At 46.6% G+C, this 27864-nt stretch overlaps 1 protein-coding gene across 2 annotated transcripts; it reads left to right on the top strand.

Moving 5' to 3' along the window:
* Positions 1–1106: 1106 nt before the first annotated feature.
* On the top strand, positions 1107–27343 carry TPX2 (TPX2 microtubule nucleation factor). Of its 2 annotated transcripts, none has more exons than XM_040437675.1 (17): positions 1107–1207; positions 13507–13673; positions 15329–15391; positions 16003–16069; positions 18437–18556; positions 18639–18761; positions 19066–19199; positions 19316–19473; positions 20642–20819; positions 20903–21041; positions 21693–21906; positions 22001–22099; positions 22518–22691; positions 22771–22917; positions 23002–23113; positions 24276–24442; positions 26984–27343. In XM_040437675.1, exons 2-17 carry the CDS (start codon positions 13571–13573, stop codon positions 27092–27094), a joined length of 2109 nt encoding a protein of 702 aa, XP_040293609.1. In that variant the 5' UTR covers positions 1107–1207; positions 13507–13570; the 3' UTR covers positions 27095–27343. The 2 variants fall into 2 exon arrangements, with proteins under 2 accessions (XP_040293609.1, XP_040293608.1); XM_040437674.1 differs by having other exon boundaries at positions 24255–24442.
* Positions 27344–27864: the final 521 nt, after the last annotated feature.

The following is a 27864-nucleotide window of genomic DNA, read 5'->3' as shown; positions in this document are numbered from 1 at the left end:
CCTCAGAAAACACCTCAGCTTCTGCACAACATAATACACACCTCAGCTGCTGCAGAACCTCAGAAAACACCTCAGCTTCTGCACAACATAATACACACCTCAGCTGCTGCAGAACCTCAGAAAACACCTCAGCTTCTGCACAACATAATACACACCTCAGCTGCTGCAGAACCTCAGAAAACACACCTCAGCTTCTGCACAACATAATACACATCTCAGCTGCTGCAGAACCTCAGAAAACACACCTCAGCTGCGGCAGAACATAATACACACCTCAGCTGCTGCAGAACCTCAGAAAACACCTCAGCTTCTGCACAACATAATACACACCTCAGCTGCTGCAGAACCTCAGAAAACACACCTCAGCTTCTGCACAACATAATACACATCTCAGCTGCTGCAGAACCTCAGAAAACACCTCAGCTTCTGCACAACATAAAACACATCTCAGCTGCTGCAGAACCTCAGAAAACACACCTCAGCTGCGGCAGAACGTCACACAACTGTGTTGCTCCAGAACATAATACACATCTCAGCTGCTGCGGAACCTCAGAAAACACCTCAGCTTCTGCACAACATAATACACATCTCAGCTGCTGCAGAACTTCATAATACACAACTGAGCTGCTCCAGAACATAATACACATCTCAGCTGCTGCAGAACCTCTTGGACCAGGTCTCAGCTACTACAGGATATCAAAATACACATATCTGCTGCTGCAACGCTGGGAGAGCTCCTCTTTTCTCTTCAAAAAGAGGTCTTGTAGCAGCTAAAATGTGCATTATAAAATGCCTGTGTATTATAAAATGTCCTGTGTATATGATAACGTGTTATAACTGTATCTTATGTATAACTGCAGCTCTTCAAAGTAAACACCACATAACCGACTGAGAAATCTACCAATATAAGAAGGCGGGCTGTACAGACCGTCGAACATAACACAAACGCAATGTATTCTGGGAGGTATAGTTTCCTGCCCGCTCTCATTAACCATCGTAAACAGATCGGCCTACTACATTTCCCAGAGTTCCAAGGTTTCGCTTCTCCCATTTGACGGGCCAATCACAAAAGGCTGTGACGCTAGACGCTCTGATTGGTTAGTTTGGAACGAGCGACTAGTTTCAAATTGATAACGTGTGGGGTCGTTGCTGGAGCATCAGCTGGGCAGGCGAGGAGCCCTGGATACCGGGGAAGCGGCCGGAGTCGGTGGGTAACGGGGCCTTTTGCATGGGCGCGTGTTGTTGTAAGACGGGACATTTACCTGACCTATCCAGGAAAACCTTGCATTGTGTTACAGGGCTCCAGATGGCCAAAACGGTCGCCAATGCGACTAGAATAGCAAAATGGCGACAGGACTTTGTTGTCTTGTCGCCACTTGTCCCTAGACCCTGGGTTGTGTGTACGGGGCTGTAAGGTCAGGATTCTGCTAGGATGATGAAGGCCCGTGGGGTGGGGACTTCACTCGTACTGAGCATGCTCAGTTTGCCGGGTAGGAAAATATCTCAGAACACCGGACCGGTATTCTTCCTGTGCCCCTGGAATTGCTGGTACTCCTGGCATCACAGCGCCATCTGTGGGGAATACTGAGGGATATCTGTTAGCGCCTGCCTGCAGGGGGCGTTGTGGTCGGGGTGGTTAAGGCTCTGTGCGCAGGCGCAGTGTCTCCCGGAGCCTAGCTGTTGGTGGTCGCGCATGCGCAATTGGTGGTCGCTTCTCCTTCAGCGCGCCCTGTAATTTTACCTTACCCGTGGTAGTGTGCTTGCAAACCTGTGGTAGTGTGCTTGCGCTGAGGCGCACACCCCCTCCTCAAGCTGATCTTCGTCATGTCCGTTGCGGCCGCGTCACTGGAAGTCACGAGGGGTAAGGGATTTTCATGGGTTAAGGTTTTTTTTTATAGAACACCGGGTCTGTGTTCTCCCTCCTCCGCGCTGTCTTCCCGGTGAACGCTGAAGTCTGGGCTGCCGCGCCCACCCCGGGACGCGAGGAGAGACGGCGACAGCTCCAGATGGCTGCGTGTGAGATGCTCACTATGGCAGGTAGGAGACGGCTGTTAGCAGTTGCCCTTGGCAATTCTCTGAGCTGCAGGCTGACTGGTTGCTATGGGCAACTGCTGCACAGAGGATATGGTACCCCAAAACGTTCTTGTCTGGGGGAATAATTGGGGGTGACTGTTTAGGCTCCATTCACACGTCCGTGGTGTATTGCGGATCCGCAACACACCCGCCCGGCTCCCCTATAGAAATGCCTGTTCTTGTCCGCAAGCTGCGGGCAAGAATAGGACATGTTCTATCTTTTGCGGACCTGAAGATCGGGGCTGCGTTCCGCAAATGCGGATGCTGACAGCACACAGTGTGCTGTCCGCATCCATTCCGTCCCCATAGAAAACGAATGGGTCCGCACCCGTTCTGCAAAATTGCGGAGCGGATGCGGACCAATTTGCGGACGTGTGAATGGAGCCTCAGACTGGACACCTGCAGTTCTTGGTGCACTGCCGCATAATACACCTGAATACAGCCTTAGGGCTCATGCACGTGGCCGTATAGCGGCCCACATACAGCGTGTCTGCAATAAATGGGCACCGGCCGCGTGCACTCCGCATCACGGACCCATTCACTTGAATGGGTCAGGGAGATGCGGTGCGGAGGCATGCACTACTTTTTTGCGTAACGGACAGATCACTGACCCATTCAAGTTGATTAGGTCTGGATCTGTCCCGGCCGCTGCACGGCTGTAGCCCGTGCATTGGGGACTGCAAATTGCGGTCCCCAATGCACGGAACGGCTGTGTGCATGAGCCCTTATGAAGGTTTTATGATTGTAGAAAAACCCTTAGGGGGTCATTTATCAAACTGCTGTAAAGTAGAACTGTCTGAGTTCCCCATAGCAACCAATCAGATTCCACCTTTCATTTTTCACAGCTCCTGTGGAAAATGAAAGGTGGAATCTGGTTGCTATGGGCCACTCAGCCAGCTCTACTTTACAGCAGTTTGATGAATCTCCCCCTTAGTTCTTAGTAAATCCTTTACAGTAATTCTGGTGTCTAAGGGCTCTTTCACACCTGCGTTCTTTTCTTCCGGCATAGAGTTCCGTCGTCGGGGCTCTATGCCGGAAGAATCCTGATCAGTTTTATCCTAATGCATTCTGAATGGAGTGAAATCTGTTCAGGATGCATCAGGATGTCTTCAGTTCCGGAACGGAACGTTTTTTGGCCGGAGAAAATACCGCAGCATGCTGCGCTTTTTGCTCCGGCCAAAAATCCTGAACACTTGCCGCAAGGCCGGATCCGGAATTAATGCCCATTGAAAGGCATTGATCTGGCCTTAAGCTAAACGTCGTTTCGGCACATTGCCAGACCCGACATTTAGTTTTTTCTGAATGGTTACCATGGTTGCCGGGACGCTAAAGTCCTGGCAGCCATGGTAAAGTGTAGCGGGGAGCGGGGGAGCAGCATACTTACCGTCCGTGCGGCTCCCGGGGCGCTCCAGAGTGACGTCAGGGCGCCCCAAGCGCATGGATCACGTGTTCACATGGATCACGTCATCCATGCGCATGGGGCGCTCTGACGTCATTCTGGAGCGCCCCGGGAGCCGCACGGACTGTAAGTATACTGCTCCCCGCTCCTACTATGGCAACCAGGACTTTAATAGCGTCCTGGCTGCCATAGTAACACTGAAAGCATTTTGAAGACTGCTCCGTCTTCAAATGCTTTCAGTACACTTGCGTTTTTCCGGATCCGGCGTGTAATTTCGGCAAGTGGAGTACACGCCGGATCCGGACAACGCAAGTGTGAAAGAGGCCTAAGGGTGTGTTCACACTTGGCAGATTTATTGGAGACCTTTCTGTGACTGTCCCATTCAACTGAAGGCAGTAAACTATGCACCTGCTGCAGGAACAACCCCATTCAGATTGGAAGTGCGTTTCGGTCACAGAAATTTGTATAACAAATCTTCTGCATGTGAATACACTCTTCACACAAACGTATTTTGTTTCCATGTCCGTTACGTAGCCCCGCAAAAAAGATAGAAATTGTCCGTTTTGCGGACAAGGACAGATATATTGTTACACTGGATCCGCCAAAAAAAAAAACACGGATGCCATACGGACGTAATATGTTTTGCGGACGCCAGTGCTCCAGATGGCGACCAAAATGGTTGCCAATGCGACTTTGTTGTCTTGTCGCCATTTGCGCCGACACCCTCCGCTGCTCTGCCTCTTTAAGAAAAAAAGGCCTTCATCCAGCGGACACGCTGCAGACGTCTGCCGCTCACACTGGGGTCAGTGATTGTCTTGATGCCACTGCTGCCACACCTTTTCATGGAGAAACCCAAGACAAGCAGCGGAGGCCTGGAAGCGAATAAGCCAGGACCCGGCTCTAATGTGAATCTGGCTAGTCTGACAGGTAGGGATGTCCCGATACCATTTTTATTTTTTAAGACCGAGTACCGATACTTTTATTTAAGTACTCACCGATGCCAATTACGGTGTGGTAATGTTTTTACAGGAAATTCCAATTTAATTCGGTCCTAGGGGAGATTTATCAAACCTTGTACAAAGAAACAGCGGCGCAGTTGCTGATAGCAATGGAAAAAATTAAAGCTGGAATTTGGTTGCTACGGACAACTGCTTTACTTTTCCTTTTGTACAAGGGTTAATAAATTAGCATATAACAGTTTCCCAACCAGTGGGCCTCCAGCTGTTGCAAATCTACACCTCCCAGTTTTGTAACAGCTGGAGGCCCACTGGTTGGGGATCACTATTATATGCCCCCCCCCCCCACCTTATTTTATTATTTACAGTTTGTTTTAACATGAAATGGAGAGAAATTAACAGAATTTCTCCTCCATTTCATGCACCCTACCCACCTGGCCTGCTGTAATCCTTCCCATGCAGGTCCACCAGAGTACTGGGAGGAAGTGGCTTTAACTTCCTCCCAGTGCTAGGCAACTGCATGGGACTTGGGAGACGCCGCACAGAAGTCCCGCCCCCACGCCGATCAGCTGGGAGCAGCGCCGCCACCCGTAGGAAGATGGACACGCCGCTGATCTGGGCCATGAGGTATCGGCGACATTTGCACGAGTACAAGTACTCGTGCAAATGTCCGGTATCTGTATCGGGACATCCCTACTGACAGGTCATGGAAATGAGTGCACAACGCTGTATCTTAGAGAACCCAGTGCTCCTAAGCATCCCAGCTATATTATATGTATTTTTTAAATTTGGCGACTAAAAATTTCATTTGTTTCTGGGTCCACCTGTGAGATCCGTTCAGGGCTCTCACAAGCGGCCCCAAACGGATCAGTTTAGCCCCAATGCATTCTGAATGGATGTGGATCCATTCAGAATGCATCAGTTTGGCTCCATTCCGCTCTGGAGGCGGACACCCGAACGCTGCTTGCAGAGTTTTGGTGTCCGCCTGGTGATGCAGAGCCAAACGGATCTGTCCTGACTTACAATGTAAGTCCATGGGGACGGATCCGTTTACATTGACACTATATTGATGCAATTGTAAACGGATCCGTCCCCCATTGACTTTCAATGTAAGTCAGGACTGATCCTTTTGACTTAGACTCAGGCCCCTTTCACACGGGTGAGCGGTGATTTTCACGCATCACTTGTGCGTTGCGTGAAAATCGCAGCATGCTCTATATTGTGCGCTTTCCACGCAACGCAGGCCCCATAGAAGTGAATGGGGCTGCGTAAAAATCGCAAGCATCCGCAAGCAAGTGCGCATGCGGTGCGATTTTCACGCACGGTTGCTAGGAGACAATCGGGATGGAGACCCGATCATTATTATTTTTCCCTTATAACATGGTTATAAGGGGAAATAATAGCATTCTGAATACAGAATGCATAGTAAACTAGCGCTGGAGGGGTTAAAAAAATAAAAATATTTTTTTTAACCCCTCCAGCCCTATTGTACTATGCATTCTGTATTCAGAATGCTATTTTCCCTTATAACCATGTTATAAGGGAAAATAATAGCAATCTACAGAACACCGATCCCAAGCCCGAACTTCTGTGAAGTTCGGGTACCAAACATGCCGATTTTTCTCACGCGCGTGCAAAACGCATTACAATGTTTTGCACTCGCGTGGAAAAATCGTGCATGTTCCCGCAACGCACCTTTTCCTGCAACGCCCGTATGAAAGAGGCCTTAGACCTTTTTTTTTTTTTTTTTTTACTTGGTTATGCAGACTGATCGAATACCAGCGTTTGCATGTATAGGTGCGGATCCGTCTGTGCAGATGCCAGACGGATCCGCACCTAACGCAGGTGTGAAAGTAGCCTTAGGAGCCAATGGCTCCATTTATTTATTATTAATTAATTTTTTTTATTTTTTACAGCACTGTTACTGCTTTCAGGGTGCCGCCCTATGTGCGTGTAATGCTGAGATGGGGTAGGGGGTGTCTCTGAAAGCTTGAATGGAACCTAGCTCTCCTTTGTGGACTCTGGACACTAAGGGAGAACGCTTGGTAATGGGGTGGGGGCATTGCATTATGACGTGTGGAATGGGGGGCGATGGAGAATAGGATATTGGGGTACAGATGGCTCTGGATGTATCTGTGAGGAGGATCAGACTTTTTTTTAGGGGGGGGGGGATTGGGCTTTAAAATGATCTATAATTGCCCAGTATCGGCAACAGATGGAAAAAATGGTCAATTTATGTGACTAGTAATTATCCTTTCCTACCAAAACTACAACTATAGGAGATGTTATACCTAGCTTTGACATTTGCTTCTAGATGTGGCATAACTGTTGTTTTTTTTTGTTTTTTTTTTCTTACTATTATGTCTCTTTTTTTTTATATACTGAGATTCAAACGCTTTATTATTGTCTTTTGCCATGATTTATTGTACATTACTGTTTGTACATTTGTATACCATCATGATGTGAATTTATGGAAGACGTTGTATACTCATATATTTTAATTTTTTTTATATAAAAATATGTTAAATAAAATGATCTATAATTTCTCGCTCGTATCTTTGGGGGATACAGGACCGTGGGTATAGCTGCTTGCTGCCACTAGGAGGTGACACTAGGCTGAAAAGTGGTAACCTCTCCCCTGCCGGCTATACCCCCTCCAGCCTGGAGAGAGCATATCAGTTTTTAGCTTGGTGTCGTAGGAGCAGATCTCCCTGCTTGGCAGGGTGGCTCTTTTGATTTTCTTAATTTTGTTATTTTTCACAGATTTCATGGAAGGGGCACAGGAACTCTTGCATCCCCGTCTCCCTGGGAGGCTGGCCGGTGTTGCTTGTTCCACCGCCCTGCTTCCCCCAAGAAGACAAAGCAGACCAGGGCAGCCTCGCTCCCCTGCTTCCCGCCAGCAAGAGGGCCACCTCCTCTCCAGCCCTTCTCTGCCTGGACCCTGGATGCCTGGTGCCAGCGGTCGTGGGGTGGCCCTGCTGGTACAAGACTAAGGGTGAAGAGCACAGATGAAGGGGTTAATCCCATTCCACGGCGGAGGCATCTTAGTTTCTGTCTCCCCACCCCTCTCCGATCTAGACATATCAGGACAGGGGAAATTCAAGAGGATTCCTCAACAAACAGGCACCTTCTGCCCCCCATACCGGGCCCCCCGTTCTCTAACCGACCGGATGGGCTCCCCGGTTGGCCAACGGCCGCACCTTCTCGGCTGATCCATCCTGGGCGCCTGCTAATGCCGTTCCGGGTCCCTCCGTTTTCCAGAGGGAGAGCAGGCAGAACGGATGCCGCAAAATCTAGGCCCCGGCTTTATTCGGGCCTACTGATTTATTTATTTTCTTTTTCCCTCCGGCCGCTCTGTTTTCTCTTCTGATACACGGGCTGGGCTTCCGCGGCCAGTGGACACAGACAGCCGCATTCCGGACACCGATCCTGGCTCCGCCCCGGTCCTTGAGCGGTTTAACCCTTCCTGCACAGCCACCTCTTTAAGGCTGGCACCTGTTTACCCTAGGTTTCTATCTGCAGGTACAATGTGCCTTAATATTGCAGTATTCAGCCCTTCCTGCCTCTTCTCTATATAAGGCTAGATCCTCACCCAAAAAATAATAATAATGCGCCATACAGATCCTGCCCTCCTCAGCCCACATCACCACAGGATCACCCTGTCTGGTGTACCAACTAGGCCTGTACCCCATCCCGGACAGTGGAGGATTTCTCACAGTTCTCCCAATCGCATTCCGGGGCTGTTGGTTGATAATGCCCCACCTGCGAAAATCCAGTGGAGTACATCTGAAGGATTTCCAATCCGCCCTCCGGGCCGTTTGGTTGATAATGCTCCAACTGCGCAAAGCCAGTGGAGGACAACTGAAACTTCCCAATCGACCCTCCTGGGTCGTTTGGTTAATAGAGCACTGTCTGCGCAATCCGGTAAACGGACATTTAGTTCCATTCCACCTCCGGGGTAGTTTGGTTGTTATATCAACACCGGCACAGCCTGCAACAGCCATGGGCTAGAGGCTGAGAGGTAGAACTGCGCACGAGCGGGCCGAAGCAGGACAGTTATTCGGACTCTGACATGAATCCGGTTCAATCTTCCAAGATTATGTCAGTGCTAGCCGGCGGTTCTGGTGTATGCATTACCCCCTTCCTTAGGCGGTATTTGCACTTCTACTGGATACAGTACTTACCTTATGTATTACCTCCTTCCTTATGTTGACTGACCGCACTAGCCCTGGTCTCAATGCCAGCCATAGGCGTCCTCCGTTCCGTAAGTGGCGGAATTGCAGTTCCACTGGGCACAGTATTGTCAGTATGCATTAACCTCTTGTATAGGTGGCATTATGGCATTCTCACTGCCGTTGCAGTGTTTACGTACGCCTTACCCCCTTACTGGAGTGGGATAATTGCACTTCCCACCGGGTACAGAACTTGTCATATGCAAGTTCCTGCTGGGTGCGTTACCCCCATCGATAGGTGATGTATTTGCACAACCTCGGGTTACAGTACTTGCTGGATATGTTATTCCACATCATAGGTGGAGTGATTGCACTGCCACTGAGTGCAGTGCTTACCGTAGGCATTACCCCCCCTCCATAGAGTGGGTAATTACACTTCTGTAGATTGCGGTTCTGACTATCGCGCTACCCCCTTCCCTAACCGAGGGATTGCACTACCATTGGTTGCTATTCCATCTCTCATTTGCCATCACATACTTCCTGGGGCATTACCCTCTACAAATGATCCATTAACGGGGGAATCACTATGCATCTTTGCATGCTATAATTCAACTACGCCACGACACTAGATGCCTTGGCTTCCTTCACAGGTGGCCCGTGGGAACAGTCGGTACCGCTGGTACCTGGTACTCTCCATCTAGTGGCATATGGATACTGCCACTGGATACTCCCATATTGTATCCCTCTCTTCTTCCAGCGCTGGTTGGGGACACAAAAAATGTCAACCATGAGCCTCCACAGTTCAGGTCAGTCACATTACACAAAATACTGTGATCACGATCCAGCAAGCAGAATATTCCACTGACTCCTGATGCTTCGTCCACCACTCTTCCTTATCTAGGTGAGGGTGTTATGCTGGCACTCTGCTGTGGCTACTACAACGCGTTCTCCTTCGCAGGGAAGTTTTCACGCTAGGGCTAGATGGTTGTAATCGCTGTAGTGGGACAGCCCCCCCTCAGGTAGGGGTTCTGCCCTGGCACTACTTCGGCAGTTGCTTCTGTTCAGCACCCTTTTCAGGTGGAGGGTTTAAGGTTAGCTCTACTAACTGAAACAGCATGATACCATGACTTCTACTGGATGTCCTCAGGCCTCCCCCCTCATGCGGTAGCTCCTACTGCACAAGAGGTGTTTGCATCACCATTGCATGCTAAGGTTCCTACTGCACAGCTTTCGTCAGGTGATGGATTCTTCTAACACAAGAATCAGTGACCTCTAGGGTGTGGCCTACTCCTCAGCTGGAGTATGGCGTGAGCATTACTCTTGTGCCTTCCCTTGTATGGCCTCATCTTCAGGCGGAGTATCGCATTACCACTAGATTCTGTAGAGCGCCAGTCTCCGATGGGAATGGGCTTAGTTCTGGCCTCTTTCTGGTTTACACTACCGATAAGGGTCCATTGCTTTAACAACTGTTGTCCTTCTGTCGTCAACCCGGCGATGGCGTAGTTGCCATTGCTGATCAGCACCTACCTTCGAGTGCGTTCTACTGGCTAGCTTAGTCCCTGCGGCACTCGTCAACCACTAGTTTGCCGTTCTAAGCGGGACTTGGGTTCTACTAGTGATGCCGTAACTCCATCGGTGCTACCTCTCTTCAGATATCAGTAATGTCTACGTCACCTCACGCCAATGGTGGTCATTCTTTCACTGCTCATTCCAGGGGTGGACTGAGAGCCTTCCCAAGACGGGTAGAGCAAGTGTCTGTCACGACATGCCACTGCTGGTAGGGGTTTCGTCCCTGGAACGGAACACACTTTTTTTTCCTTCCCTGTCTCTCCTCGAGCTGGATAACTGATCACCTTATCCTTCTGTCTAGCTGACCAGTAGCCATAGGTTGTACGACTCTGGAAGCCCATCTCTATTTTTTCCGGGCCCAGGGTTCCTCGGGTACGGTGGAGGCGTTGGACGTCGTAATCACACTCCACCCGGCAAGAGTATTTCTTCCAGGCAGGATTGCCACATTGGTAATATATGGTCACTGACGGGGCTTCCCATCACTGGTGGTGGTGCTCACATTGGCTTTACTTTACCTTTTTTCTCGAGGTATTGATTCGTTGGCCTGCAGTGGGGCATGCCTGGCTAAGGTGTTTTTTTTTTTCTTGCTGGTCTTTCAGGCAGCTTCTCTCACTAGAAGTCTCACCACAAGCCTCTTCGGCTATAAGGGCATTGGTCATCGGACCCTCAGGGTAACCTGGTCACCCCTGCTGGATGGCTCCTTGATGTCCTAAATGGCATCCACCCAGTGTGATCATACAGCACTGGATATTTGGTACCGCTGAATTGCCAGTCATTTACCCCCTAATCAAGGGGCCTGTGCACTCTGTGTGTCCATCACATACTGCTCAACTGATCGTATGTACTTTGCCATCCGGCATCTATTTATCTATTCACCTTCATTTTAAGGTTGGGTCTGATTCTAAGATTGTCTAATACAATACCTTATGATGCATTGGTGCCCAACCGGGCCTGTTTGACGTTCGTACTTGTTTTACCTCCAGGTATTTTCGAATATCATCATATATTCACCCCCTGATGATCCCACTCCGTGGGTGAAACGCGTCGGGGTTCTTTGTCTCTTATCACTCTATAGTATACATCCAACAAATAGAGTGAGTGTGTTGTGCGTTTTTTGTGTTTGTGCTTTTATTATACTTAGTGCACCCTGTACCTCCTGGCGTACCGTCACAAGGGTCGCATACAGTGGGCACCTTTTTTCCTACTTTGTTTGTCATTGTGATAGTCATCCTAAGGTAGGCCACTCCGACACCAGCTTTCACCTCCTGTCAGGGTTAGACAGGAGTTGAGGCTAGGCTCGAGGACAGGGAGTCCCCACCATCAGGGGACATCCCTGGGCTGAGGTCTTAGACTAGGGTAGCAGTATAGGGACACCTTCCCCACCCATTAGCTAGATCCACCTAGCCTAGTGTGGGCCTACCTGGATAACTATATAGTTTAGTTTGTCACTTCTCTAATAAACATTAGTTATCTATTATATAAGGGTTTTTTGTTGCTGGACTTACATTGGTCTACCAATATTCCGCTCCCTAGGGGGCGTGCTTTTGGCCAGAGGAGGATCCTGCCTTCTTGTACGTACTTTTTTTTTTTTTTTTTTTTTTTTTTTTTTTAATCATGAACATAGGGCAGTGCTCCGCCCAGTATCCTCTCTCTTCGCAGAAGGTGGTCACCCTTCCACGTCATCAGACATGGATTTCTCTTTTCTCCCTCGCATTATACAGACCGAGCTCTCCATCAGCCATGTGATTTGGCCTCTGAGGTTTGCTTGTCCATGACTAGCGCTTACGCCGTATGGACTTTTACCAATTTTTATTCTGGGGTCCTTGTCAAAGCTGACTAAATCCAAAGGATGTTTTCCAGATATATCTGTTCAACAGTTGCTCGGGCATTCCGCTCTCGGGGTAAGACACCGCCCAGCTGAGTCTTGGCCCACCCGACCAGCGGGCAGCACTTCTCGGGTCCATCTCCGTCATGCAGTAGCTTTCCAGTTTGGAAGGCAGCATCTTGGTCTTCTGGGCACACGTTCATCAAGTTTTACCGGGTGCCTTCCTAGGCACCAGCGGGTACTGCTCCAGGCAGCAAAGTCTTGTAGGCGGCAGTGAGTTACGCATCCTCGAGGGCGTTTTTCTCCATGGGCATGTGATTTGTTCCCTCCCCGTGGACTGCTTTAGGACGTCCGACGGTCCTGTGTCCCCCAATGATACGAGTGAAAAAACAAGATTTTTGTGAAACTCACCTGTAAAATCTTTCTCGCTTAGTTCATTGGGGGACACAGCTCCCACCTAGTAATTTCTGTTTGCCGTAAATGTTGGCGGTTGTGGAGCCAGTGGCCTTCAGTTCTGGTTTGATCCGACTGGCGTTGGTCAGATATTGGTTGTTTACCGTATGGTTGTGTGTTTTTTTTTTTTTTTTTTTTTTTTTAATTTATCCTACTCCTATTGCTTGGGCACAAACTGATATGCTCTCTCCAGGCTGGAGGGGGTATAACCGGCAGGGGAGCAGTTATCACTTTTCAGCCTAGTGTCGCCTCCTAGTGGCAGCAAGCAGCTATACCCACGGTCCTGTGTCCCCCAATGAACTAAGCGAGAGATTTTACAGGTGAGTTTCACAAAAATCTCGTTTTAAATGGCGAGGCTCACGCTGCATTGTATTATGTCAGAAAGAGGGGTGCGCTGAGTTTTGGGAAGGTTGTAACCGATGGTGGGCTTCTGATGGTGAACGTTGCTCTGGATCACTATTGGAGGCCGAGATTGTGGGGGTTCAGGTCTCGGAGGTTGTACAGATAGGGGTGCACAAATTGACATTAAGGGTGCGGCTATACAGCGACATGCCGCGTGACAGTCGCAGCGCTATTTATTAAAAAAAAGTTGTGCAACTTTTCTGCGACATGTCGCTCTGTAGCTGTATGGATAATGGAGGTCAGTTGGGTGAAGGGTTACTGAGTTATCACGAGAGATTGGAGAGTGGGGGGTTAAAAGGGGTGATTTAGGGCAGAAGCATTGGATTATGGGGAATGTGGAATCGGGGTGGGCAAGGATTTTTTATTTAGGTAGGGGGTGTTTTGGAGGGATCGAAAGATTGTGGGTATGTCATTGTAGAATAAATGGGGTATTATGAGATGCTGAATTGGTTGGGGGGGGGGGGGTATTGGTGTAATGGGTTGGGGCAGTGTCTGCTTTGGGGAGGGTCTTGATGATTCTGATTTGAAGGGTCCATACCGGTTTTGGTCACTTGAGCAGTATCAGTGCTGCTCCCAGCCGATTCCCAGCATGCCATGGAGAGCCCACTGTATAGGCTTTCCTTCTGTATTGTAAATTCCCCCTTTTCTCTGATACAGGATTTACAGACGAATACAGCACAACTGATTCCACGAAGATTTGTTAGCTGGGGAGGAGACAGTCATGTCGGGCTTACAGGAAAACTACTCTTTTGACGCTCCTTCCACGTATATCGACTTTGGTTCTTTTCATGAAGAAGATGATCAAAATGCAGATTCCTGGTTTGGTAAGTATCCTCTACATTTTGGTGTTATAATAAATCAGAACATACTTGCCAAACTGATCCCCCTGATAATCCACCATCTGCTTCCTGGTCCATCGTGACATGCAGGACTTGATTGGCCGAGTCATTTCCTGCATGTTGAGAGGGACAGAGAATCGGAGGTGGGCAGGGGACCGTGAAACCGATTTTAGTTTGAGTATCTTTTAAACAAAAACAAAAAAATTTAAGAGGTTTTCCGATTCTCTGGATAGGTCATCAGTATCTGATCGGTGGGGGTCCAACAGCCGGGATCCCCGCCAATCAGCTATTTCAGAAAGCCTCGGCACTTGCAGTAGTGCTGTGGCTTTCTGGCTGCTTTCCCTAGGCTGAGTGACGAAATGTTCATTGGTCACATGGCCTAGGCGCAGCTCAGCCCCATAGAAGTGAATGGAGCGGAGTTGTGATACCAAGTACAGCCGCTATACAATGGACGGCGCTGCGCATGGTGAGCAGAGAGAAGGCTGCAGTGCTGTTGTGAGGGCCTCCTCAAACAGCTGGTTGTGGGGATCCCGGATAGGTCACGAGTATTTAAAACTCTGAAAACGCTTTTAAACAGCTGGACATCCCCGTTACAGGGATTGTCCGAGACAATTCAATATCGAGCATGCCCCGAATGCTATAAAATACCTTATGGTATGCTTACCTCTTTCTCCGGCACCATTACCTGTGCCACCCGTCTGGTCCTCCTTCTGCCGATGCTTGTTTGCAGACTGCATCAGTGACTTTCAGGTTTACTGCTAAGGACAGTGATTGGCTGCAGCGACTATGTGGCATATACCTGGACTGCAGCCTGTAAACAAGCAATGGCAGGAGGACTGAACAAGTGGCGCAGAATACGGTGCCTGAGAAAGGTAAGTATACTATAATTTATTTTACAGTATTCTGGGGCATGTACGACGTTTCTAGTTGTCAGGCAATCCTTTAAAATGCTTTTGATGACCTGCCGTTAGGATAGATTGGGGGGGGTCAGACTGCCCCCTGCTCCACCAGAACCAGACACTGCAACTACACAGCTCCAGTATACCGTGTAGTGGCCATGCCTGGGTACTGCAGCTCTAGTCCTATTAATGTGAGTGTACGGTGATGTGTAGCTATCAGCTGATCGGTTATTGTCAGCCCCCACCAATCTAATATTGCTAGGTCCTCAATAGGAAAATCCTAGAAAAGTATTCCGGGAGTTTACTATTGATGGCCTATCCTCAGGCGGAATCCTAGAATAATCCTTGAAAGGTGATGTCCTGTAAATGTGCTCCTTCTCCCCTGCCCCTTTCAGCCCCGAGGACTGGTCCTTCCCTGCTGCTGTTTGCTTACCTGGCTGCAGCAGTGATGTCCTGTGCCCTACAGAGGCCAGTGATTGGCTGCACAGTGATCTTTGTACGTAGATTGGCAATGCTGCAGCCAGGCAGATGACGTGGTGGGGAGGACAGAGCACTGGAAGAAGCAGGGCAGAAAAGGGATAAGCATGGCATCCATGTTATTTGTCAAGTTTAAGGGGCGGTCTGAGTTCTTATTGAATTCCGACATTCCCTTTAAGTGGTGGGGATCTATTTTAATTTTTAGGGCAAATCACCCGACCCTTGTGTTTCCTCCGCTAACCGCAAAATGTTCTTGTGCTGCAGATCAAATGAAAGATGAAAACACCCCCCCCTCTGACTTTGTGAGCGCGACGCAGGCACAAGCAGGTAATGCTAGAACAGTGAAGTCTATATTTTGAGCATCATTTTACAGTTTTATTTTAAGATCTAAAATCTACATAATGAATTCAGTCACTGCGTACATTCATTACATTGCATTACTTATCCTGTAATGCTCCTGAGTTACATTCTGTGTAATGCTCCAGAGCTGTACTCATTATTCTGCTGATGGAGTCTGTGTACATAATTACATAACTTTCCTGAACTGCAGTCATAATTCTGCTGGCTGGTGTTGGCAGCTATCAAGAAGCTTTGCTGGGCATTTATAATGCATGGGTGCCGCTGGTGTAAAGATGGTTCTACCCTCTTCCTAGTATTATAGGGTTTCCATATGCATGGAGTTTCTTATGAGGTGTCCACTCTTTACAGCAGTTCTAAGCGCTAATAAAAGGGTATCCAAAGTTGGCGACACTGCCCTAGTCAGTGCTATTGGCATGGCATATGACAAGATGAAATGTAGATGGCCTTTCAGAACACAGGTGCAGCTGGTCTCTACTCGGAGGTTGGGGGGGAGGGGAGGTGGCAGAGATTGCCCTAGAAGACGCATTGTCTGCAGACTGTCATAGCACTCATATGTTCTACCCTGATCTGTTTTGCAGATGAGAATGCAGTCAGTGATTCAGGAAACGTCAAACAGGAGAAGACTCCGGCAACACATGCCAAAAGGTAAGCGTGTGAGATAATGGGGGTCATTTATCATGTTCGTCTGTGTTTTTTTTAGCATGCGATTTAAACCGGCATAGTGGATTAGCCTGTCACTATTTTGCATAGTATTTTTAGGCAGTTGCACAACAGGTGATGAATTGGGCGATCTGTCGTTCTATTCGTCAGGGTGCCGGCGGATCGTGTGCGGTTAGACTACTCATTGATGGGCTCATGAATTAGGTGCAAAAGTGCAGCCAAAGTTTGTGAGAAGGCGCATGTCTACCCACGATATGACTATTTTAATAAAATTGTTGCACACCACCATTTAAGGCAGAGTCTAAAACTGAATATTGTCGAATGTGGCACAAATGCCCCAAAAACAGGTGTATATTAACCCCTTAAGGACTCAGCCCTATTTCACCTTAAGGACTTGGCCATTTTTTGCAAATCTGACCAGTGTCACTAAGTGCTGATAACTTTAAAACGCTTTGACTTATCCAGGCCATTCTGAGATTTTTTTTTTTTTTTCATCATATTGTACTTCATGACACTGGTAAAATGAAGTCAAATTCATTTTTATTTATAAAAAAAATACCAAATTTACCCAATTTTTTTTAAAAAATTGCGAATTTCCAAGTTTCAATTTCTCTACTTCTATAATACATAGTAATACCTCCAAAAATACTTATTACTTTATATTCCCCATATGTCTACTTCATGTTTGGATCATTTTGGGACTGAAGCCGGTTGAGTGTACGAGCCGGGATCGCGCTACAGCAGCCCTTTACTGCGCATGCGGGCTGAGAGCACGGTCCCGGCACTCAGATGCGGCGTGTCAATCAGGGAGGCGGGGAGAGCAGGATTGGAGACGACTAGGCCGCTGCCCCCTTGACTTCAAGCCTGACTTGAAGCACGGGGCAGCAGCTGAATAAAACATTGATTTCTCAATGAGGCTAAATGCTGGAAAACAAAGTGCAATAGGACACTACTATGTAGCACTATAAGGTACTCTGAACAGCTTAAGCTTTTTTTTTTTTGGTGACAGGTTCCCTTTAAATTCTTCAGGGGAGCAGACAATCTTTTTTTAAAGGGAACCTGTCACCTCCAAAAACCATTCCAAGCCGCCAGCAGCGTGTTTCCGACGATCATTTTCTTCCTGAAGGCTGATGCGGCTAAAGCTCAGAAAACGCTTATGCAGTTGTCGGTCACAGCGAAGGGGCAGGGAAGGGGGCCAATGACTTCAAGCATGACTAGAGAAGCGCGTCGGCAGGGGATAAAGTTTTCTGAGCGTTAGCCGCATCGGCCTTCAGGAAGAAAATTATCGTCGGAAACGCGCTGCTGGCTACTGTCAGGTACAGAACTCCCGCTAAAAAGTTTTTTTTTTTCTCTGACCTGTTGGAAAGGTACATGATGTTATCTGTAGTGAATGTAATCTCATCAGTGACTATTTGTGAGCTATTCCCTCCCTACTGAGCCTCAGCTGTGTCATGTGACATCTCTCTGATCTCCAACTGACACAGGACAGGAAGTCAGTTACATCTATTCATTCCTATGGGCCAGCTAAGTGAGGCTTCCATAGGAGTACATAGAGAAACGGACTTCCTGTCCACACACCTAAGACACTGTTATTTGCAGAGTCTGATTGCTGGTCACATGACATAGCTGAGAAACAGAAGGGAGGGGATAGCTCACAAATACGGTCACTGGTGAGAAGATTACATCATGTACCTTTCTAGCATGTCAGAGAATAAAATATTTTGCGTGAGTTTTTTAACTTTTACCCTATAATGCACTGCCATATGGTAACTGGAAATCAGCAGAATCCTGAATTAATTTGAATGTGAATTTTTTTAAGTTTTACTTTAAAGCTACAGAACTGTTCAATTCTACATCCTTTTCAGGATATTGGCCTGATGTCAGTATATGGAAACGCTTGTTTACATACAGTATATAGTCTGATAACCCATATAGCTTTAACTTCTCACAGCTGAGGCTTTGTTACAGTGGTGTCCAGTCTGGACAATCCTTTGCTCTAAACAGCCTGGACTCCAGGCTTACATTTTTACCTCCACTGATACATTGTAGCGAACTATCAGGCCTTTTTGCTGCTGTGTCTAGCTGACGTTTGTAGCAAGTCCTTATATATGAGAATTATTGAATCTGCTTTCAGCCTTGATGCACTTCCCTTCACTGACAACTAGCAGAGATCCTGAAATTGGTGAAACTTGAAAAACAAATCGCATTAAAGGGTTGGAGAACTTTCCTTATCATATACCAAATTTTACAAGTTGTGTACAACAAATTTGTTTGGATAGTTATTGAGCATTTTTTGAAGATTAGAATCGTGTAAAAAACAAAACTTTTTTTTTTTTTTTTCTTTCTTACTAGACGGTCTTCAAAACATTTGTCTGCACAACAGAGGAGCAAGCAGTTGGCGAAAATCAGAGCTGAAAGAAAAAAGGTTACCCCTAAACAGGAAGAGCACCCTCCCTATAAGCGGCAGAGGTTGTAAGTATCTGCTAGGCTTCAGCAACCTAAGTCCAAATGATGAAATCCTCCACATGTGCCTAATGTACGATCTCTCTTCCAGGAATGCTATCAAATGCAAATCCACAGACCCCACAGTCAACAAAGGGTTGTCCACCAGTGTGTCAGAAACATCCCCCAAACCAAAGTCCAAGCCGACCCGGCCATCAACCCCCACAGTTCTCAAGTACGTCATTTCTGTTCGAAGTGTACAGGCTGACCTGCACGTGTGTTTTTTGGGGTGCAATATCAAGCCACTTCTCCAGCCTCAATTTAAGGCCTCGTCCATATTTCCGCTTTTTACGGCTGTGCTGTCTGCATTTTCTGAGGACAGCACATGTACCCATTAAGTTCACACTAGTGTTCTGTGGACGAGGCCTTACAGTTGGGAGAACTTAATTACTTGTGCATCAAAATAGGAGGTGTAGAGTGTGATCTTCCAGGACCTTGGTGGTGTAATATGGTGTTGTTTTTTTTTTTTATCCATCTAGGAGGAAGAATATGACCTTAAAGGTAAAGAACTCCGAAGAACAAGAACTTGAGAAGGTGCAGCAACTTCAGCAAGAACTTTCAGAAAGACTGAAAAAGAATGAGGAGTCCCTGAAATCTGCGTTGGCTGGATCTGGTAGGGAAATGTAATTGCTGTAGCACAAGGATATTCATTAGTCCATTAGTATCTTGCTTTGGCCACGTGCCACCCACACTTTTCAGCTACTGTAAGTTCTTGCTTTCCACCTACAGGTCAAGTTTTGAAGAAGGTGCCAATTCAGGTTACTAAGCCTGTAGATATTCACTTCCACACAGATGATCGGATTAAGAGACATCAAGAAGAGACAAGTGGGGAGCAGTACAAACAGGTGGACTTTACTTCCGAGCTCCGCAAACACCCACCCTCTCCAGTGAGTATTCATGAGAAACACTGCGACTACAAGCTGCTTGTCAGTAGCAAAGCTGTTTTCAATAGTACTGTATGGAAAAAACAATAGTGTCAGAAGTTTCACATTTAACCCTTAAAAGACTGAGCCTATTTTGGCATTTAAAGGGTTGGCCAAATATTGGAACTTGTGACCTGTCCATAGTATAGGTGGTAAGTGTCTGATCAGTTGGAGTTTGAATTTCCTGGGCTAACCCCCTCAAGGTCCACTTGACCGTTTGAACATCTGTATATTTTTGGTTTGCTTATTAAAAACCTGGACTACCCTTTATATTCATATTGATGGACCATTACACAGTGTACTGAGTGATGTAGTTCCAGACGGACTTGGGAATATCTGATCGGGTAGGTTGGGGGATGTTGAATCCCTGCCATTCAGATACTAATACTAATGGCCTATCCTTAGGGTAAGCCAGAAGTATTGAAAAAAACCTTGAATACCCCTTTAATTTGGGGGGGGGAGGGGTAGTAATGGGGCCCAAATACAATACCTGCTAGCATCACATGTTAACCATAATAGGTGTACAAAGATGGCATGCCTTGGGGGCTTTTATCCGATTTCCTGCTATTGTACAAACCTATTGACACCCTGTGATAGTTGCTGATGAAGTGTCTTAAAGGGGTTGGCCCATCTCATACATTGGGGATGGATCACTAGGATATGCCCCCCAATGTCTGATTTGTGCGGGTCTTCCTTCATAAAGTTGATCGGCGGGGGTGCTAGGTGTCGGACTCCCACTGATCTGATATTGATGACCTATCCCATCAATATTAAAAGCCCGGAGAACCCCTTTAATGTATTCTATGACGTAATTGTATGTATTGCCTGATGTAGACAACACATTTTAGTATTCCCCCCCCCCCCCCCCCCCCCCCTTTTTTTTTTTTTTTTTTTTTAAATTGGGCTCCATGTAATACACTTCTCCAGCAGTGGCTACTGTGGCAGAGTGGCCATGGATTTGCGCCTAAGTGTTATTCCGACTGGGCAATATGACCATTGCTGAATAGCCACTTCAGAGAATGTGTTGAATCTTGTGGGTTTTTTTTCTGACAAGAATCCCCATAAACCTAAGCTCCATATATCCACCATATCTTTACTGGGATAACTGGAGCTGTATCTTCTCTACTTTCAGGCTCGTATACCAAAAGGAGGTCGTACCATACCCAAACCTTTCAACCTGTCACAGGGCAACAAGAGGAAACACGAGGAGACAACCGGGGAGTATGTTTCTACAGCTGAGCAAATTATAGCTTTTTGCAAGAAGACACCACAGCGCTACCACATGCGCAGCCGGCAGAAGGATATGGAAGGTTGGTAGATCGGAGGGTTGAGTCGCATGAGTTCATGTAATGTGTTGCAGCTTCTCTTAAAATGTGTAATATTTTTGCTGCAGGTCCATCACCTGTGAAAACTGTAAAGTTAAAGCTCACACATCCAAAAACCCCTCTACTACAGACCAAGCAGCGACATAGACCGACTAACTGCAAGAGCTCTGCAGAACTGGAAACGGAAGAGTTGGATAAAATACAGCAGTATGTAACAGAGGATTATTCTCAGCTTCCTCTTCATTTCTTCACTCAAATCCTGTTCAACACCTTTTCTGTGTTTTTCAGTAGACTCCACCCCACTCGTGGCCAGTCCTATGGAGGGAAGCATACATACTTGCCACTGCTGGGTCACGGTTCCTTTTCCTGCTGTCAACATCTGGTTTGATGCTGCAGCAGTGACCTGCTCTCTTGTTACATCGGTTGGTCACGCAACATGAAGGCGGAAGGTCACCACTGTGGGCAGTCATTGGCTGCAGCTGTGTCAGACCAGATGTTGACAATGGGTTAGTAAAGGAGCAGGGATCAGGTAAGTATGCTTCCGCAGGTCCAGCCATTGGGGGGTCTGCAGAGACTCTCAGAAGATGAACAACCATTTTAATGACTGTTGTACCCGACCGGCTATTATAGTCCGGCAGCCGGACACAAATAATCTATGTGCAGATCACTTCAGTGCACAAATCCGGCATCTGTCCACTGTTAGCGCTGGACAGAAACTGAACATGCAGCGTTTTTCTATTTGGCATCTGGGTTTCCTGATAAAAAAAACCACAGACTCCATACTTTTGTTTCCATATGAGAGAGAGATATTTATCGGTATTATTATTATTATTATTATTTTCATTATTTTCTCACTAGGTATAAATTTAAAGCCCAGGAGCTCAACACAAAGATCTTGGAAGGTAGCCATATCCTTCCAAAGAAACCCCCTGTTAAAGAATCCACCAAACCTATAGGATTTAACCTGGAAATTGAGAAGAGACTGCAGCAGCGGGAGAAGAAAGATTGCGAGGAAGAGTTATATACCTTCCGTTCCAAACCTTGTCCCAGCAAGATCTTGACGGACATAGTGGTCAGTAGTCTGAAGCTGCTTGACCTATCGCATAGTAACATTCAGCCTCTAATGTAGTTTTACTTTTTTTTTTTTTTTTTTTTTCATGTTTCAGGGCGTTCCTGGGAAGATAGCGCTGCCATTAACCATGCCGCAGTCTCCGGCTTTTGCCCTTAAGAACAGAGTGCGCATACAAACCTGGGAAGAGATGAAGGTAGGTTGTCTTTTTGCGTGTCCTGTAAATCATACTGCCTATGAAGAGATATTCCTATATGTGATGCTTATAGTGTGTCCACTGGATTTGGCTCCTCAGAGAAGACATAGTGGTCACACATGGGTGTAGCTCTCCGTTGTAGGTTTCCATTTTTATGTCGTCCTGTCTGGAGTGCTGAATGGTGAGCAGGGGCACCAGCCATCAGACCATTTTAAAGAGGACCTTTCACTGGTCCTGATGTTACCTTTAGCTTAGCTAGCTCTACAAGGCCATGTGCCTTATTTAACAGTTTCTGCTGACAGGTACTCTTTTTTTTAAGGTATGGGGTGTTTGAGTCTTGCACCAGAAAAAGGTTTTTTCTATGGTAAGTTTTGTACCGTATGTCCATGTTGATAACCAAACGTGTTTGCATTTGAAGGAAGAACCTATGCCCATCATAAAAGCCAACCCGATGCCCCATTATGGCGTGCCCTTTAAGCCAAAGGTGGTAGAGCACAGACAAGTGGAAGTGTGTCCCTTCTCATTCACTGAACGTGACCAGCAGCAGATGGAAGTAAAAGAGAAAAAGTTAGACCAGCTCAGAAATCCAGAAGTAAGTGTGCAGGTCCTGCGGGGGTTTATAGCTCCACTGTCTGCTGATGTCCTAAACTGCTTCTTTTGTTCTGCTCAAGGTTCCTAAATTCAAGGCTCAGCCTCTGCCCGACTTTGACCACATTGCCCTTCCTGAGAAAAAGGTGAAGGAGGCGACGCTCCAAGCACCCTTTGACTTGCAGATGGATAAACGTGGGGAGCATAAGCTGCAAAGGTGGAAGCAACAGGTGAGATCCTCAGGTGCCTATGCACTCTTGACTGCTGAAAATTTATTTTCAGAGGTTAAATTAAGATTTTTCTCATAATTCTAGATAAAAGAAGAGCAGAAGCAACAGAAGGAAATGACAGTCTTCAAGGCTCGTCCCAACACTGTGACCCAGCAGGAGCCATTTATTCCCAAGAAAGATAGCCGTATATTGACAGGTGGGGCAACATCAGGAAGACTATTAATGGCCAACGCCACTGGCCCCACTGGAGCATATAGACAACGTATAGTAGTGGGATACCATCTATAATAAGGGAGGAAAATCCCTGCAAAGTGCACTGAGTGGGTGCCATGTGATCCTGCTCTTTACCTGCAGTGATCATTTTAGCTTCAACAACTGTAAAATAGCCAATCCCTTAAACTTCCATAAATTCTAAGTGACTTGCTTTAAGACTAAATTTGTATTGTTGAACGGAATGCCAGACTTTCACTGTAGAACTATTGAAAGTGTCTTCTCTATTAAGTTCCACCTCAACTCTTGAACCTATCTTGGGGCACTGTTGGGAGACCACATTTGGGTTTGAATGTATGTTAAAGGGAGTCTATCATCAGGAATGTTGCTATTAAACCAAGCATAATGCCTGTTATGTCCTGCAGAATGTAGTGAATGGTCCTGTTCTCTTTTCCATGCATTTGGTATAGAAAGGAGCTTATAATTGCACAAAGGGTGGCCCGTGGCCCCTCAGTGCATGCTAGCTCTGCCATTATTCTGCTGAAGCCCCTCTTTTCCTAGGCTGATTGACAGCAAACATAATTGTGGGGTGCGAACTTCTGGGCACGGCAACCGGGGGCCTTCTGAATCTCTGCACTGTAATCCAGGAGTATCAGGCCGCCTTCCCACAGTAAAGACCTGTGCATTGCACATGATCGTGTGCAGTCCAGGAGCACAGCACTTATGTTGGCCGCAGTTCCTGACACAATAGTGATTTACGATGCAGTGTGTTCCTATCTGACCGTGGGTCCGCTGTACTGTAATCATATGGTGATGCGAGTACAGTACACAGGAAGCAACCCTCTCACTGTAAATGAATAGCTCAGATGCTGTGGTTCCAATTGACCATGGCATCTGTGGGGTTAAAAGCCTGATCAGAGTGGTCTCCGATCAGGCTCTGCTGTGGGAAATATTTTAAGCACCAGACATCTACCATACGTGGATGTGGGGAGCAAAGGCAAACATGGCCTGCCAGCATGAAGTTCCTGATGAAGACTCCCTTTAAAAACACTGACACAGGCAGGCCTCCCCCACTCGCACACCCTTCTCCCTGTTGCACCAATTCTTTCCCTTCTTTCCAAACTTAGAGAGCCTTTCTGGTTCCATAGTTCAAGACAGTTTTGAGCTGGCTACAGAGAAACGCGCCAAGGAGCGGCAGGAATTTGAAAGGTTGCTGGCAGAGAAGGAGGCTCAGAAGAGTCTCATGGAAGAGGAACAACGCAGGCAGCAAGAGGAGCAGGAGAGAGAAGAGATCAACAGATTACGACATGAACTGGTATGTGGCTTCTTGGAGTTACACACAACCACCAATTACCCACTTGGATCTTTTATTTGAGACTGTTTGCACTTACAGTACAAATGTCTAGTATTTTATTTTACTCAGTAATGGAGTAATAATGGAGTGACATGAAATGATATGAAACAGTGTTCCAGAATTATTACATGGGGAATGTAAAGTAATTGCTAAAACAGACATGTCAGAGGTGATGGGTCTTCTTTAAGCAGGGTTGTGTAAATTAGAAGACTGGAGGGCACTCAAATCTCTGCAGGTTATGAGGAAATGTAATCTAATGAGATTAAAAATTTTATTCAGATGCTAAATACCAATAAAAATCCAATCCTTTATCTGAGCTAAAGCTGTATGTACTGTGTGGTGGCTATGGACAGAATTTTATTAGATGTAGTTCTTCCTATCTATGACATACAGTCCTGATCAAAAGTTTAAGGAAAAAGCACCCCAGACCATTATGGCGCCCCCTCCACTGTGGCGCGTAGAAAACATCTCAGGTGGGATCTGCTTGCCATGCCAGTAACGTTGGAAACCAAGATTTAAAAAAAATTCTCATCGGAGAATAAAACTTTTTTCCCCTCTTTTGAATGTCCCATGTTTGGTGCTCTCTTGCAAAGTCCAAACAAGCAGTTCTGTGGCGTTCAAGGAGACGAGGTCTTTGAAGACGTTTTTTGTTTTTGAAGCCCTTCAGTCTCAGATGCCGTCTGATGGTTATGGGGCTGCAGTCAGCACAAGTAAGGGCCTTAATTTGGGTCGATTATCATCCAGTCTCTTGATGGACAGCCAATTGGATCCTCCAGCTTAGTGCTGATGACATTTTTTTGGGTCTTCCACTTGACTTTTTTGTTCCATAACCCTCAGGATCATTTAAGAAATTCCATAATGACTGTCTTACTGCGTCCCACCTCAGCAGCGATGGCGCGCTGTGAGAGACCCTGCTTATGCAGTTCAACAACCCAACCACGTTCAAAAAGGCAGAGTTTGTTTGCCTTTGCCATCACAACGTGTGACTACCTGACAGAAAATGACAATGAATCCACATCTTTGCACAGATTTGGCCTTTTAAAGGCATGTGGTCCTAAACTTTTGATCAGCTGAAAAACAGCCCGTTTCAGTTCAATCGTTATTTTTAATTAATTGAATGCTCAAAAAATGTTCTTGCTCTCATTTCTTCTTGTTGCATGTTGAAGCTCTACTTGGAACCTTGTTAAGATCCAACAATGTAAAATATGATTTTATGCCATTTTTCAAGGGGTCTTAAACTTTTGATCAGGACTGTATGTTATTTTCTATTTTCTGTGCATGATTATGGGGGCAGCCATCTTGCCTGAGCAGCTGTTAAAGGGGTTGTCTAGGAAAATATATTTGACTTGTCCTCAGGATAGGGCATCAATATGCTATCAGAGTGTGACACCCAAGAACCCTTCTAATCGGCTGTTAGAGCTCTTGAGCTCTTCAGCCTCTTCCTAGGCCAGTGACCTCACTTTACATTGGTCACATGGCCTAGTTGTAGCTCAGCCACATTCAAGTCAATTGGGCTGATCTGCAATACCAGGAACTGCCACTATATGATGTACGGCGCCGTGTTTGGAAAGCTGACAGGAGCCTGTATCTCCCACCAGTGCTTTCGGTGAGTGCATTGGCTCCCTGAAACAGCTGACTGGCGGGGGTGCCAGGATTTGGACCCCCGCTGCTGTGATAATGATGACCTGAAGATGTCGTCATTATCCTTTCCAGGATAACCCCTTTAACAGCATTCATACAGATTCTTTACAGCACCACATGGACCATAAGAATGTATAGCTTGGAGATTACTTACTGCGTTCTATGGGAGAGTGTTGTGGGCATGCTCTGAAGTGTGTGGAAGTTTCTGTGCAGGGAGGATGAGGACATGAGCTCTGACCATACCGTGTTGTGAATGGTGACTGTTACCTTTTCATTGTAATTCTGCCTGTGATGAGGACTGCTGAAAATTGAGCTTTAGGAATAGGCTCAGTGACTATTGCACGATTTTGTTTAAAGGGGTTCTGCACTTTAAACTGATCTATCTTCTGGATAGATCATCAGCATCTGATCGGCGGGAGTCCGATACCCGGGACCCCCGCCGATCAGCTGTTCGAGAAGGCAGCGGCACTGCTTTTTCACTGTTTACCGCAGGCCCAGTGACATCACGGCTAGTATCACTGGCCTGGGCGTGGCTAAGCTCCGTTCCCTTGAATGGAGCTTTGCCCCGCCCAGGCCAGGTGATACAAGTCGTGACGTCACTGGGCCTGCCGTAAACGGTGAGAAGGCCGCGGTGCTCCTGGAGCGCCGCTGCCTTCTCAAACAGCTGATCGGCGGGGGTCCCTGGTGTTGGACTCCCGCCGATCAATGCTGATGATCTATCCAGAAGATAGATTATCAGTTTTAAACAAAGTGCAGAACCCCTTTAAATATAGATGTTCATATGGAAAGTTAAAAAAAATATAAAAAGATAATATAGTATAAAACTAATAATTTTTTTTTTTTTTTTTTTTTCCTTTTTAGGTTCACAAGGCTCAACCAGTTAGAAAATTCAAGCAGGTCGATGTCAAAACAAGTGACATTCCACTGACTGTGCCCAAGTCTCCAAAGTTCTCAGACCGATTTAATATTTAGTGGCTCTAGCAACATCGGGGCCCGCTACCTCACATTGGAAAGTGGTCTGCATACATAAACCCCTGCTTTTAATCTGTGATGAAAAGATGTGGGAGTGGGGTGGAAGAAAATGACTTGTTAAATAGTATACATGAGTAATGTATAGTCTGTGTAAATACTTGCTTTCGCCTGTTTTTAGTTTTTTCCTAGTGTATAATCAGATTTTATAATAAACATCCTGTGACTGTTCATACAGTTTTAACCGCCATTAACCAAAGCTTTGTCAGCATCTGCTTCTTTACCTCTGACAGTCACTGCGTAAAGCAAAGACTGTCACGGCAGTTTGTCAATGCCAGTCTTTATCCTGTGCAACTGGTTGCCAGTGATGCTCATGGTGATGGATGTTGCCTTAAAGGCTATAGACAACTTATGGGGCAATTTTTTAATTTTATTTTTTATTAGTACATTGTACTCATTTTGAGCTAAAAAAATGTTTCCAGTTGGTCTTTATTAAACATTTTGAAGCCTTGTTTCTGTGCAGCTTTGAGATTGGCTTCCTTCACACGAGCGTATTGAAATCTGTCCATAGTCAGGCTCTGGATTACGCACGGATTCCAAATATACCATCTGTATTAGGCCTCATGCACACGACCGTTGTGTGCATCAGTGGCCGTTGTGCCGTTTTCAGTTTTTTTTTTCGCGGACCCATTGACTTTCAATGGGTCCGTGGAAAAATCGGAAAATGCACCATTTTGCAGCCGCATCCGTGATCCGTGTTTCCTGTCTGTCAA

This window comes from Bufo bufo, chromosome 6, assembly GCF_905171765.1.
Source record: "Bufo bufo chromosome 6, aBufBuf1.1, whole genome shotgun sequence".
Classification (NCBI taxonomy): Eukaryota; Metazoa; Chordata; class Amphibia; order Anura; family Bufonidae; genus Bufo; species Bufo bufo.
Note: the sequence above shows the minus strand (reverse complement) of the source record. Positions and strands in the feature narration are given on the sequence as shown.

Bases quoted from the DNA above. Each gene is read 5' to 3' on its own strand.
- TPX2 (XM_040437674.1), top strand. From the start codon at position 13,571: ATGTCGGGCTTACAGGAAAACTACTCTTTTGACGCTCCTTCCACGTAT. The intron at 20,820-20,902 runs GTTGGTAGATCG...TTTTTGCTGCAG, and splicing joins CCGGCAGAAGGATATGGAAG to GTCCATCACCTGTGAAAACT. The intron at 23,114-24,254 runs GTGGGGCAACAT...TTCCAAACTTAG, and splicing joins AGATAGCCGTATATTGACAG to AGAGCCTTTCTGGTTCCATA.